We start from the raw sequence: 12,993 nt of genomic DNA, 5'->3' as shown, positions 1-12,993 counted from the left end.
GGATGCCAGATCTTGCCCTGTAACTGTGACAGCAGATCCTTCCTTTCGGGAAGGCGCTGTGGTGAACTGCTGCAGAGCCTGCGCAGCAGTGGAAACCATGTTCTCCCTGGCCAGAAGGGGGCTACCAACAGCAGTCTGTGACCCTGCTGGAGGACCCTCTGTAGCGTCGGAAAAATCAGAGGGATTGGTGGAAAGGCATAGAGGGGACCCTCTGGCCAATCGTGGGCGAGAGCATCCTGACCCAGAGGGCTGCTCTCCTCTGTCCAGGAGAACCACAGGGGGCAATGGGTCGACTCCTTTGTGGCAAAGAGATCCACCCCTGCCCTGCCGAAGACGTCCCAGATGTTGAGGATATCCTCCGGATGAAGCCGCCACTCCCCCGGCGGCGGCTTGCAACGGGAGAGTGAGTCTGCAGCCTGATTCTGTACCCCAGGCAGATACATTGCTCTCAGGCTGGCCAGGCGTGGTGCTGCCCACAACAGGAGGTCCCGGGATGCCTGCAACAGCCGTGCAGACCTGGTGCCTCCCTGGTGGTTTATGTGAGAGACGGCCGAGACATTGTCCGACCGCACAAGCACATGCCGGCCGCCCAGGAAGGGAAGAAATGACTGCAGTGCGCTGTGCACAGCCCGCAGCTCCAGAACATTGATATGCTCTGAGCGGACCTGAACGGGCCACAGCCCCTGAGCTGTCCGGTTCTGCCACACAGCACCCCACCCCGAGAGGGAGGCATCTGTTGTGACGGTTTCCCGACGGGATGCAATGGAACCCATGGGCATGCCCTGGAGAAGAAACGATCTTTCCCTCCACGGAGCCAGAGCAAGTAGGCAGCAGCGTGACACCTTGAGTCCCCTGTGCCGATGCCACCTGACATCCAGATGAAAGCTGTGCAGCCACCTCTGGAGGGGGCGTAGCGACAGCAGTCCTAGAGGAACCACTGTAGCGGCAGCCGTCAGTTTCCCTAAGAGGCGCAAAAACTCCACATAGCGCAACAGCCTGCCTTCCCGAAACAGGAGAAGGAGGCGGAGGATGCCGTCCACCCGCTGTGGCGACGGACAGCCCTTCATGGCGACTGCGTCGAGAGACACACCGAGAAAGACTATGCTCTGCGATGGCACCAGGCAACTCTTCGTGAGATTCACCCGGAGACCCAGACGGGCCACATGGGAGAGAAGAAGTGTCGTGTCCAGGGCAACCTGAGACTGGGATGGTGCACAGATGAGCCAGTCGTCCAGATATGGCAGAATCTTCATGCCCCGTGACTGTAGGGGTGAGAGGGCTGCTGCCACACACCTGGTGAACACCCGTGGGGAAAGGGAGAGGCCAAACGGGAGCACCCTGAACTGAAAACGACGCCCCTGGAAAGCAAACCGCAGAAACTGTCTGTGGTGCGGTGCTATGGGAACGTGAAAGTAGGCATCCTTCAGGTCTACTAATGTAAACCACTCCCCCCTGGCAACAGTACGCAGAACCTCTGCGGTGCTCAGCATGTGGAACCTCAGGATCTTCAGGAACCTGTTTAGGCCCCTCAAGTCGAGGATAGGACGCAGTCCGCCGTCTTTCTTTGCTACCAGAAAATAAGTTGAGTAGAACCCCCCGGGTTGCAACCGGGGATCTACTGGCTCGATGGCACCCTTGTCCAGGAGGGCGGAAAGCTCCTGGGCGAGGGCTTGGGCTTTGGCCGGGTCGTGTATGATGGTCATCTTGACCCGGCCATAGGCTGGGGGCCGGCGTCGGAACTGAAGTTTGTACCCATGGGTCAAGGTGGAAAGCACCCACGGGTCCCTGGTGGAAGCAGCCCAATAGCTGAGTTGCTGCTGGGAAAAACATCCGACGACCGGCCCCTGACCCTCAGCGCCGGGTCCCCCGACCTCTAAAGGTCCTGGGGGAACGACGGGCAGCATATGGGACCTGAGGCTGCCCCGAGGGCAGCCGCTCAGGGGCCCGAAAGGCCTGTGCCTGCTGCTGAGCAGGCTGTGGACGTGGGCGCTGAGACCTAAGGTAGCCACTGGGGTGAGCCTGTGGGTGATAGCTACGCTGTGGGGCAGCTGAAGAACCTCTAGGCCTGCTAGGAGGAGGCACACTCCTTTGAAGCACAGATAGATGCTCGCGAGTCTTCCTGGCCTGGACTGTTCGCTCAAGCGCCTCTAGAGCTGCAGAGCCAAACAGCTCCCCAGGTTCAACTGGAACACTGCGGAGGGTTCTCCTGCACGCCTCAGTAAGAGGAGACTGTGCCAACCAAACCTGGCGGCGAGCCTGGACGAGAGTGGACATCACCCGCCCCAACTCTCTGGACATCAGTGCGAACGCCTGCAAAGAAGCGTCACTGAAATCGTTGGCCGGAGCACCCACTGCAACCTCCTGCAGGGATGCTGACAGAGCGAGCATCAGGTGGGACATAGAATTGCCTATGCGTCCCATGCGTGCCGCTGCGTCATAGGTTTTGGAGAGCAAGTCATCCGTAACCCGACACTGGGGACGAGGACACCTCGCATCCGGTCTTAGAGCCTCATCAGGTGAGACAATTAGAGCGGCTATGGTTGGCTCAACTGCTGGCATGCGGTCCAAGCCGAACTTGGGTGCATCCTGCATGGCTGCCAGTGACCGACCGTCGGATGTTGCATGAGAGTGGGCTCTAGGATCCCTCCAGCATGCATGCAATTCCCTCAGATACTCCTCCGATGGAGGCACGGTAAAGCTGGCGGGGGCTGGGCCACGCCTGAAGAAAGCACTGGCCGGAGCCGGCTGCGCTTGTGGCACGTCTAGTTGCAGACTGGCCAGGGCCATACGAATGATGGCTCCCATTGAGTTGTCCTCAGAAGCACTAGTAGAGCTGTGGGTCGAAGGACGGGAGCACGCTGCAGAGGCACGGGAGGCTGCGTCCTGTAGGACCCCATCCGGCTCGTATTCAGCAAACTCGGCAGCCGACGCTGCCAGAGAAAGCACATCTTCCTCCGGCTCCAAGGTGGCTGCCGGAGGAGCAAGAGCACCTGGCCCCCCTGCACCAGTCCCAGCCTGAAAGGCTAGGAAGAGGCACTTCATGCTTTCGAGCTCTGCCGTCAATTGGCCTACCTTGGAGGCAAGCCCGGACTCCCTAACCTTCTTCCTAGAAATGGGGCCTGCGGTCACTGCAGCCCGACGTTTGGAGCGACCATCCTGGGCTGGATTACGTCGCTGGGCTGGGGGCAACAGTTCGGGGGACGAAACGAGGCCCAACCGTTGTTCCACCTCAGCTAATCTAGCAACTCTAACTGCCCGAGGCATAAAAGTGCAGTTCATGCAGGGGTCATCTGAAAGACCCTCCTTCAGATGCCCGAGGCCAAGGCATGAGGGACACAAATCATGGCCATCCTCAATCTGCAGAGGAGCCATGCAGGCCGAGCATGAGTGGTCGCCAACCATGTTGACAACCAGAAAAAATAACACTGTATAAAGCAAGAAAAACAATAGACACTCGGAGAGGGGGCGAAAACACAGCCTTCACCAATGGATATACAAACAGAAAAAAGACCCAGACAAGTTAGCCTCAGCGGGAACGCTGCTACCAACTACAGTCACACCTCTGCTGGGAGCGGGAGCGAGAGCACTGCCTTCACCAGTTGAGGGTAGCGGTCAGAACGAAACGTAGATAATAATAAGTGCAGTATAAATGCCGGGAGAGGGAGCGAAAGCACAGCCTTCACCGACAAATATTGGCGGGATAACAGCCCAGACAGTTAGCCTCAGCGGGAGCACTGCTACTAACTACAAGGCTAAATATAACTATAAATGCTGGGAGCGGGAGCGAAAACACTGCCTTCACCAGTTACACAAAGCGGGCACAACCGAGTTGGCACCGAGGTTAAATGTACCTAAGCCGGGAGTGGGAGCGCACACACTGCCGTCACCAATAGCAACGATACACAACTTGAAAATTAAGTGATAAGCGCAATACAAACGCCGGGAGAAATTAAATGATAAGCGCAGTACAAACGCCGGGAGAGGGAGCGGGTACACTGCCTTCACCGAAACACGAAATTATAACAAAGTAAGCTTATCCAGCCGAGGGAGATGCGTTCCACGCAATCCGAACCTCTCGGCGGGTCCGTTGCGGCCTTTGGAGGGTGAGCAGCTCACGGCTCCGACAATATGTCGCAAGGCCACCAGCAACGAACGATCAATGATAATAATATCCAATTAGCTTTAAGCTAGCAAGGTGATACGATACCTGCGAAGCGAGAAGATGAAAGGAACAGATCCTCTGATGTCACCGGAAGATATAGGCTGTCCGGAGCTCATCAGGGGTCACAGGTGACTTTGTTGATATTAGGTACTCGAACTGCGCATGCGCGAGACGGATAAATCCAGTGCTTAAAGCACCGCCTCTGGCGGTCAGTAAGGATGAAATAGAACACTCAGTTTACTAGCTAAATTCGATTAAACAATTCAATACATTACAAATATAAAGTAAAAACAAGTGTTTTCTAGCGATCCATTACCTGTATTATGTTTCAAGAACCCTCCTACGTCATTTGACGCGATCGCCCGTTTCGCGGGCAAAACATTTGTCATTTGAACGCAATTTTTTTTATTGTTTCGATTAAACAATTAAATACAATACAAATATAAAGTAAAAACAAGTGTTATCGCTATCTATCATAATACAGATAGCGATCCGCTATCTGTATTATGTTATTTCGTCGTTTGGAAACATGTTTTCTGCATCGCGTCGTCTGTTGCCGGGCAGGTTGTCAGGATGTAAACAAACGATGATGTAGGCCGGTACAATTTTCACCCCCGGTACAATTTTAACGTGACACCTCCGTTTTTTTCAAAGGCGAGCAGAACAGCTAGTGCTAGTTTTACACCAAACGCAAGTTTTAGCCACTGGGGGACCATAGGCAGGCTAGGGGAACTCATATTTATGTTAGAAAACCTCACAAAGTGAGATTTTCATGTCATGGGACCTTTAAAAGTGGACATTTATACATCCAATCAGTCTTCCTGCAACATACTGTATTCACATGTCAACAGCTGCACTTGAGAAAAAGAGAGAACATGATCAGCTGACAGTATTCATGCGGCTACACTAAAAGAGCTGGCATGTGTTTTAGCCAGTACGTTTACTTATGATAGATATATGAGGGAGTGAGAGAGATGAGAGTGAGAGATTTACTTATAAATGTTGAGTGTGTGAATCATTTAGCAATATATTTGTTGCATCAGTCTTGATTCTGTTAATACTAAGTTTTGCATTTTTTGTGGGTGTCACTACATACTATGGTTTATAACAATTATTTTGTGCTAATGCAATTACAACACACTTTACCTTGCGTGACGATGCGCCGCTCCTGTAACCTAGCAACCCTGACAACTGTGGTTCAAACCGTAACATTTATTCACAAATAGGCTATGTTCTATTTTTTTTTGTCAAGCGGAGCCAGCAGTGTGGGTGTGCAAATTAGCCATGTGCGCCAAACAGAAGATATGTGCAATGTATAGAACTGATTGTTGTGCATTGGTGTGGATAGGCTGGTTAGTTGTGGTTGTTTGTGGTCTTAGTGAAACGGCCTTGCCTTGGAGTTGGAGAAGTTGGAGTGATTGTGTGATTGTGCGAGAGAAAGCTATGGAAAGCCAAGAAGGCCATTAACTGGCCCTAGAATGGCGCGGTAAAAGTGCAAAACCGCACGGAAACCACACGGAATATGGTTTTATGGAAAGCCAAGAAGGCCACAATCCGGCCCTAGAATGGCGCGGTAAAAGTGCAAAACCGCACTACGGTTTCCGTACGGATTCCGTACGGTTTTGAATGACTCACGCCTCCTTTCCACATACGTACATTCTCGTATGTGATCCAACCGTCCCTGACCGAAAGTCCATTCATTCCTATGTGATTCTCCGTAATGTCAGTTTTTCCTCCGAGACTCCTCCCCTCCGTAAAATTTCTGTCCGGTATGTCCGTAATATACGTTCAAAAATGTTTACTTTCGCCGCCGTTTTACGGAGATACCGTATGAAAGTTTTTATGTTTTTCACAAAACATGTAAGTACCTGGCAGGCCAAACTCCCGCCGATCTCTTTCCAAGCCTGGTTGGTTTTGTTTTTATCTCTGAGAAGTACCGGTCTCCTAAAAACGGCCATTATCATACGCTCCCCCATCTTTTGTCCGTAAATAAATTCACGTCCGTACGTAAAACACTAGCGACCCCTTCCGTAAATTTACGGAAGCACGGATACGAAAAACATACGTATGTGGAAACGAGGTGTTAGCACTTTTAACGCGCCATTCTCGGGCCAGTTTGTGGCCTTCTTGGCTTTCCATACAGTTTAAGCGGTTACGCAACTCTCGCGCCCCATACACCGCACGACTACGAGAGTTGCTGTTATTTTTTAACAATGACACACAACACACAGCGCATAGCACACCCAACCAACATACATGCAATTCTCGGAAACGGTTGCCGGTGTGAGTATCAAACAACATGGTCTCACAGGAATCCGTGAAATGACTACGGTCGGCCGCTTAACTTGAAATCCGTGGCCACATCACGGAAACACGCCGATATCCGTGTGTGAGCCACGGAATAACAGTGTCATTTACTTGCATTTGGAGCAAATTCCGTGGCAACATCACGGACAATTGAAGTCAGACCACCACGGATTTTGAGTTAAGCCCCCGCTGTGGTCAAATGTGGCACACACACAGATTGAAACGGGAGCACACACACAGATTGAAACGGGAATCTGTGTGTGTGCCACGGAATATCATTGTCATTTACTTTCATTGGAGCAACTTCCGTGGACACAACAAGGACAATTTAAGTGTTTCAGTGAGACCACCCCGGGTTTTGAGTTAAGCCCCCGTGGTCGACTCGCTCGTTGAAACAGGGATCCGTGTGTGAGCCACGGAACATCAGTGTCATTAACTTGCATTGGAGCGAATTCCGTGGCCACATCACGGAAATCGGCGTGTTTCCGTGATGTGTCCACGGATTTCGAGTTATTCGTCCGTAGTCATTTCACGGATAAAATAATTATAAAATAATACCTTAAATGGTATTGGTATTAAAATGTATTTAATCAGTCCTTCAAAAGTCTTAAAAATGCCAATACATTGGGATTGGGATTTTGTCAGACATTTTTTTCTCATGTTGTTATTTATAAACCCCCAAATAATTTAAGCAGAAGCATCTATCAGTCAAAAATGCATCTCACATTTACACCCAAGGGTGCACTCACACTAGGCCATCTGGCCGTGGCCGTTTTCACACCTAACCTTGCTCAACTGGCCCCATTGTTCTCTGGCCTGCACTCACACTAGGCCATCTGGCCGTGGCTGTTGGCCGTCCCAACCGTGGCCTGGCAAAATATAGGCTCTTGTACATTCGTCATCACGTCGTAACACGTCATCACCAAGTGTCCGCTGCATGGACCATAATAAAGTCTGCCGCCAGTCAGAGTTTTAACAACAATGGACAAAAACACAGAGAACACAGTTCGTACTTTGCTGAGTCTGTTGCTTATTTGGAGCCATTCTCAGATAGAGCCCACTCTCACTGCTGGTTTTTTCGAGTACTTTTTCGACTTCTCTATGGGACCAACGTGAACCAACAGTTGAACCGCTTGACGCCATTTTTACCGTTTAATGGGAAAGAAGGCTCATCGCCTTGATTATGTCCATGGTCGTCGCATGGACTATACGTCATCCAGCTCAGGTTGCGTAGCCGTGCGTGTGCACGTGTCGGCTCATTAGCATCTGAACTGTGGCGGCCTGTACCGTAGCAGCACACCTCTCCCAAGTGGCCAAGTTGGCCTGGCCTGGCCAGACTGGCCACACTCACACTGGCAGATTTGAGCAGGGTTAGGTGTGAAAACGGCCACGGCCACGGCCAGATGGCCTAGTGTTAGTGCACCCTTAGTCAGTTAGTTCAGTATGGCATTTAATGTGGTTTTAGAAATTAAAGTCTGAGTCTATGACTACACCAAGATTTCTGTCTTGGTGTGTGCTTTCTAACATAACAGCTGTGCACTGACTTTTAATTGTTCATCCCTTGCACCAAAGACCATTACTTCAGTTTTTTCATTGTTCAATTGAAGACAATTTGGCACATCCAGTGATTGAAGTAGTTATTTAGCTGTTGATAAACAGCTTTTTCAATGATTTTGCTTTAAAATTGTAAGTTAGATATGGCTTGATGACTGTTGTTTTCAGAGCCGGTGGGAATCACCTGTGCGATATCGCTACTGCAGGCCACATGAATAAAAAATGATATCATAATATACAAATATTTCAGTGTGTGTGCCCGTGTGTGTATCCAAACACATACACTGCAATTCACATACACATACAGCTCAATGTAAATCCATGAAAAACATCATGTTTTGATCCCACGGCCAATTTAGGATATATTCATGAATGTGGTAACACATTATATACATTCTTTTAGGCCTACCTTGACATTTTTACTATTTTACAGATGTTTGTTAAATTATAGAGCAAAGATACCCCTAGTGGAAACGAGAAAATTTTTTAATTTTTTATTGTCATTAGTTGTATAGGGATACAATTTATTGAACATCTGAAAATCATAAAAAAATAATCAGTTTTCAAGGAATAGGATGAATATCTAATATGAACACATTCATGAATTCATCCTCAATTCACCATGGGATCTAAACATGCCGTTTTTTATGGATTTGCATTTAGCTGTTCCTCAGTTGTATCAATTGTCTTATTTATTCTGTTTTGTATGAGCAAATAAAATCTCAATCATATGACTGTCCCAGGTGTTCATTTTCAGTTAATAGAAACTAGAAAATACTGTCTCAATATCTAACTTTAACAATGCCAATCCTTACTTTAACATATGTGAAAATAAAAATATGCATTCATCAGTGCTTTTAGACGTGTTTCCAATGGCTTTGTGAGAGAACGGGCTCCGTTCAATGAAATCAAAACCAGAACTGATTGAGCACGTTTATAAACAACCCTTCCGGGTTTTGTCCGTTGGCTTGGGTCGATACGTCAAGTGTCGATACGTCATCTGTAAGAGCAGGACCCCGAGCCGATCTGGCAGCCGAACACATCTGGTACTCACACCGGTAACACTACACACAACAAGTAACACTCCACAACAAACACTCTACCGACCACACACCCCAAACCCGTTAACCCCAACACAAAAAGACATTAAAACCCCTTTTTCCCAACCGGCATCACGGATCCCCAGAATCCCCGGCGTGACCCCCCTAGGAGTCGCCACAATATATACATCGATACACATTATATATTACAATTCAAAACAACTTTATTCTTCACTTATTGCTGGCAAAAGGTTGTCATATCTGTTAAAAATCTTGATAGATGTTACTATTCAATTTGTGAAATCTATTTACAGTTTAAAACTGCACACATCAGATAATCATAATACTCAGACATAATAAATAGATGTTGTCTTGCTCACCGTCGAGGCTTAATTGGAATATTGTTCTGACCCTTATCATTGTAGCGATAAAGGCAGAGTTGTGACAGATAAAAATTACTTCATATGCACTATCCTTGTCACGCACAAGCATGCCATCAAGACGGCTAACAAAGTCCAACGCAGCACGGTGTACCACAATGAGAATCCCATCCATGTGCTGGAAAGACAAAATGAGGGAAATTGTTTCCATATTTGATTAAACTATGAACTACTTCGAATGAGTTAGTCATTTAGTTGATCAACAAACAAGATCTTACCTGCTGTCTATCGGTTGATCTGTTCCATTAATGTTAACAGTCTGGTGCATGACCTCTGACCTAGTCATTTGGGTAGATTGGGGACCATCGGTTACAGGGGGTGTAGGTGTAGGTAGAGCACACTGATACATAGGGTAGTCTGCAGAATAAGAAATAAACTAGGTTACAAACTAATCATTAACCTTTGTGTTATAAACGTATCTGCAAGTCCCTACCTTGAATATGAATGACATAGCTACAGTTGACCGCTGCCACCACCAGAACCTCCACAGAGAGAGAAGAACTTGTCTGACTGCTTATTGTGTTATTGGCCCTACAGTAGAAATGGCTGTCCCCTTCCACATTGGCACAGTCCAGACGTAGGTCAGACTCAGCCAGGCTGAGGAGTGGTGTGTTCTGCCGCTGGCTGTGCTGATACCAGGCGTAACCCACACTGCTTCCCCGGGTGCAACTACAGCGCACTGTCACTGGGCGACCCCAGCACGTATGTGCCAGAGGGACCAAGGGCCAAAGGTCAGGTTTGGAGACGGGCACTTTGACAGAGACACAGGGGGCCACAGATTAGTATCCTTCAGCCGAGTTCAAAGTAAGGGTTGTATGTAACGAGTGGGGTTCTTACCTTCAGTGACCTCCATGTCAACCGAGACCATAATGTCTGCATAGGGTTTTTCAATGCCAACCCAGTACACTCCAGTATCTTCCAAACGCAGAGCCCTGATTTCAACAAAGAGCCTTCTACTTGTATAATGGAGGATGCGGAAACGTTTGCTTTCTGTTTTGACAATATTGTCAGAGTCCGATAAAACATCACAGGTTCTTCTTGAGCTACCTCTGCACCAGTATTTTTTATTGTACCGATACATTTGGTCATAGCTGCAGGCCATAGTTAACTCTTCCCCAATGGTTGCCTTGATTTGTCTTCTATCACATTGAAGCTGCACACTCACTGCAAAACAGGCACACATTCATCTGTTTTGTTAATAAATAGAAATACTCACATACTACAAATACTACATACCGAAATATATCTGGATATAAATTAAGCTATGACCACTATGTATGAATGTAATAAATATTATTCCTCTCACCAGTGATGAGAAACATCAGACCAAGTATCTTCATGGTGTCAAAGCATGTGCCGACGAACAATACGTAATAAAGATAAAAAAAGATTCCTTTAGATAGGGCTTCCTGTAAGCCTTTTGTTTCCGTTCGTGTTGAGGCTTTTTTCATTTAGCAGAAATGTGACAGACACAACACAAAGGGTGGTTGGTCTGCCAGTGTTAGTGTGATTTAATATAAAAGATGTACAGATGTAGAAGTCACAGTTCAAACCTAAAATTAATGAAAATTGCCTGTCGTGTGAACAATTGTCTCATAAGAATATTAATAGTTAATGTCATGATGATCAAATATAATCTGTTATTTTACCGCACTTTCACTTTCCCCATCTGTGAATTGCCCCTCCTCTTTCCGCACACTCTGTATCAAGAATGTTCATGCCATTTCCCCTCAGAGAAGACGGCTGGCCAAATTCATTAAAGGGGTCGTATAATTGAATTGATGTGGTCAATATTTTCATGTGGAGGTACTTCTAGAATAGGTGTACATGCTTTAATGTAAAAAATAACCATTAATTTCTCACACTTAATTGCTGCAGAACCGCTTTTAGCCTACACTTGGTTTTACCTGTCTCTTTAAGGCCCTACACCTCTGTTGTGATTGGTCAACCGTTTAGCGCGTACATCGTATATGTTACTCCCCTGAGTCCCGAGGAACTGAAAACATTTAGACTGAACAATCGGTTCAACCCGTTACACCATCAAAACCAAGAGTGGTTTGTTTAATTTCACAGTTGTTAATAGTTAGTTATGTAGCTATCATATATTTCAGATGGAACTTTCTAACTGTAATTCCTCTACATCAAGGAAGCAACCACATGTTCCTTGACTGATCTGAGTGTATATTTTATTTTTCTTAATTGGATGCGCTAGAGGCCAGGCAAAATGGACAACGTTTGCTGCAAAGCGATGAAAAATTAAGCTCACAGTTAGTATAATCAATTATGACATTACTACAGCCTCTGCTTTGCGTCGGGTACACAGTATGACTATCCAAATTATGCATGTCTAATCACAACTTTCATGCAATTTTACAGGATTATAATATATATATGTATATATATGTATATATATATATATATACATATAATATATATATATATATATATATATATATATATATATATATACATATCGATAATATAATGAGGTAAAGCGCTACTGAAGATAGTCATCCATCTCCATTGTGCTGTTTCTTCAAATTAAGAATGATCCTCCAACTACGTATTTACCCTCACACAGAAACATATAGATATATATATAAATCAGGAACAACTATAATCAATGAGTAAATCACTAAAAACAACAACAAGTTTCGACAACCACTAGCGTGAAAGGTCAGGGAAACATTAGGTAAGTAGAGTTTGACTAATGTAGCACTTTGTTAATCACACAGTTACAAAATGCCTCACATAAACCGTCAAAAATGAAAGTGAATAAATAGACTCTGTTAAAATAAGTTCAAATAAAAACATAGCCCAATAAAAGAAAGAAGGAAATTAAAACAAAACCAACAAAAAGTGAAGACGGGAATGAATGTCAATAGATAGAAATAGAAAGGTTTATCTAAAAATATGTGTTTTTAGAAGTCGCTTTAAAAAATTAAAAGATTCAGCAAATCTGATTTGGGTTCACCTTTGGTTTTAGGATTAGACCATGGGATGGATAAAGTTAAGATCAAGTGGAGAAAGGAGGACATCTACAGGACAAAACATGTCCTGCAGCTAGCTATAGACATTCTGCTGTTATGAGACCTTATTTCCTCAAGAGGAGATCTTTTTACGGAATATCCGTAGCTTAATCATAAGAAAATGTCATTTTGAGAAACTGTACATACATTATTTCCCCATTTCAATTTTTCAGAAGTGGGTGCCCTATGTCTGCAACTCATTGTTTATTTGTACGAGACATTCAGTGAGTGAAACATCATAAAGGGTTAAGAAAGAGTTTCCCAGAGAGAGAGAGAGAGAGAGAGAGAGAGAGAGAGAGAGAGAGAGAGGGAGGGAGGCGTCTTTGCTCCCCCTCTTCAGTGTCTCTGCTCCCATCTGAATGGCTGGCCCCCCTCCATGCCTGGCCCTGCTAAATGACGTCCAACTGGCTCAACCGCCTGCCTGTCTGCTTGAAACCGACCGTATCCAGCCGCTCCAGCCT

The 12,993-nt window shown here is 46.5% G+C and overlaps 1 protein-coding gene across 1 annotated transcript; it reads right to left on the bottom strand.

Moving 5' to 3' along the window:
• Window positions 1–7,952: 7,952 nt before the first annotated feature.
• LOC130380575 (uncharacterized) lies at window positions 7,953–10,861 on the bottom strand. Its single transcript, XM_056587823.1, has 5 exons — window positions 10,810–10,861; window positions 10,341–10,667; window positions 9,937–10,254; window positions 9,722–9,860; window positions 7,953–9,621 (listed from the first exon to the last, which is right to left on the bottom strand). Exons 1-5 carry the CDS (start codon window positions 10,841–10,843, stop codon window positions 9,519–9,521), a joined length of 921 nt encoding a protein of 306 aa, XP_056443798.1. The 5' UTR covers window positions 10,844–10,861; the 3' UTR covers window positions 7,953–9,518.
• Window positions 10,862–12,993: the final 2,132 nt, after the last annotated feature.

The sequence above is a fragment of the Gadus chalcogrammus genome, chromosome 1 (genome assembly GCF_026213295.1).
Source record: "Gadus chalcogrammus isolate NIFS_2021 chromosome 1, NIFS_Gcha_1.0, whole genome shotgun sequence".
NCBI lineage: Eukaryota > Metazoa > Chordata > Actinopteri > Gadiformes > Gadidae > Gadus > Gadus chalcogrammus.
Note: the sequence above shows the minus strand (reverse complement) of the source record. Positions and strands in the feature narration are given on the sequence as shown.

Bases quoted from the DNA above. Each gene is read 5' to 3' on its own strand.
- LOC130380575 (XM_056587823.1), bottom strand. From the start codon at position 10,843: ATGAAGATACTTGGTCTGATGTTTCTCATCACTG. The intron at 10,668-10,809 runs GTGAGAGGAATA...CCTGTTTTGCAG, and splicing joins TCTGATGTTTCTCATCACTG to TGAGTGTGCAGCTTCAATGT. The intron at 9,622-9,721 runs GTAAGATCTTGT...TTGTCTTTCCAG, and splicing joins GATCAACCGATAGACAGCAG to CACATGGATGGGATTCTCAT.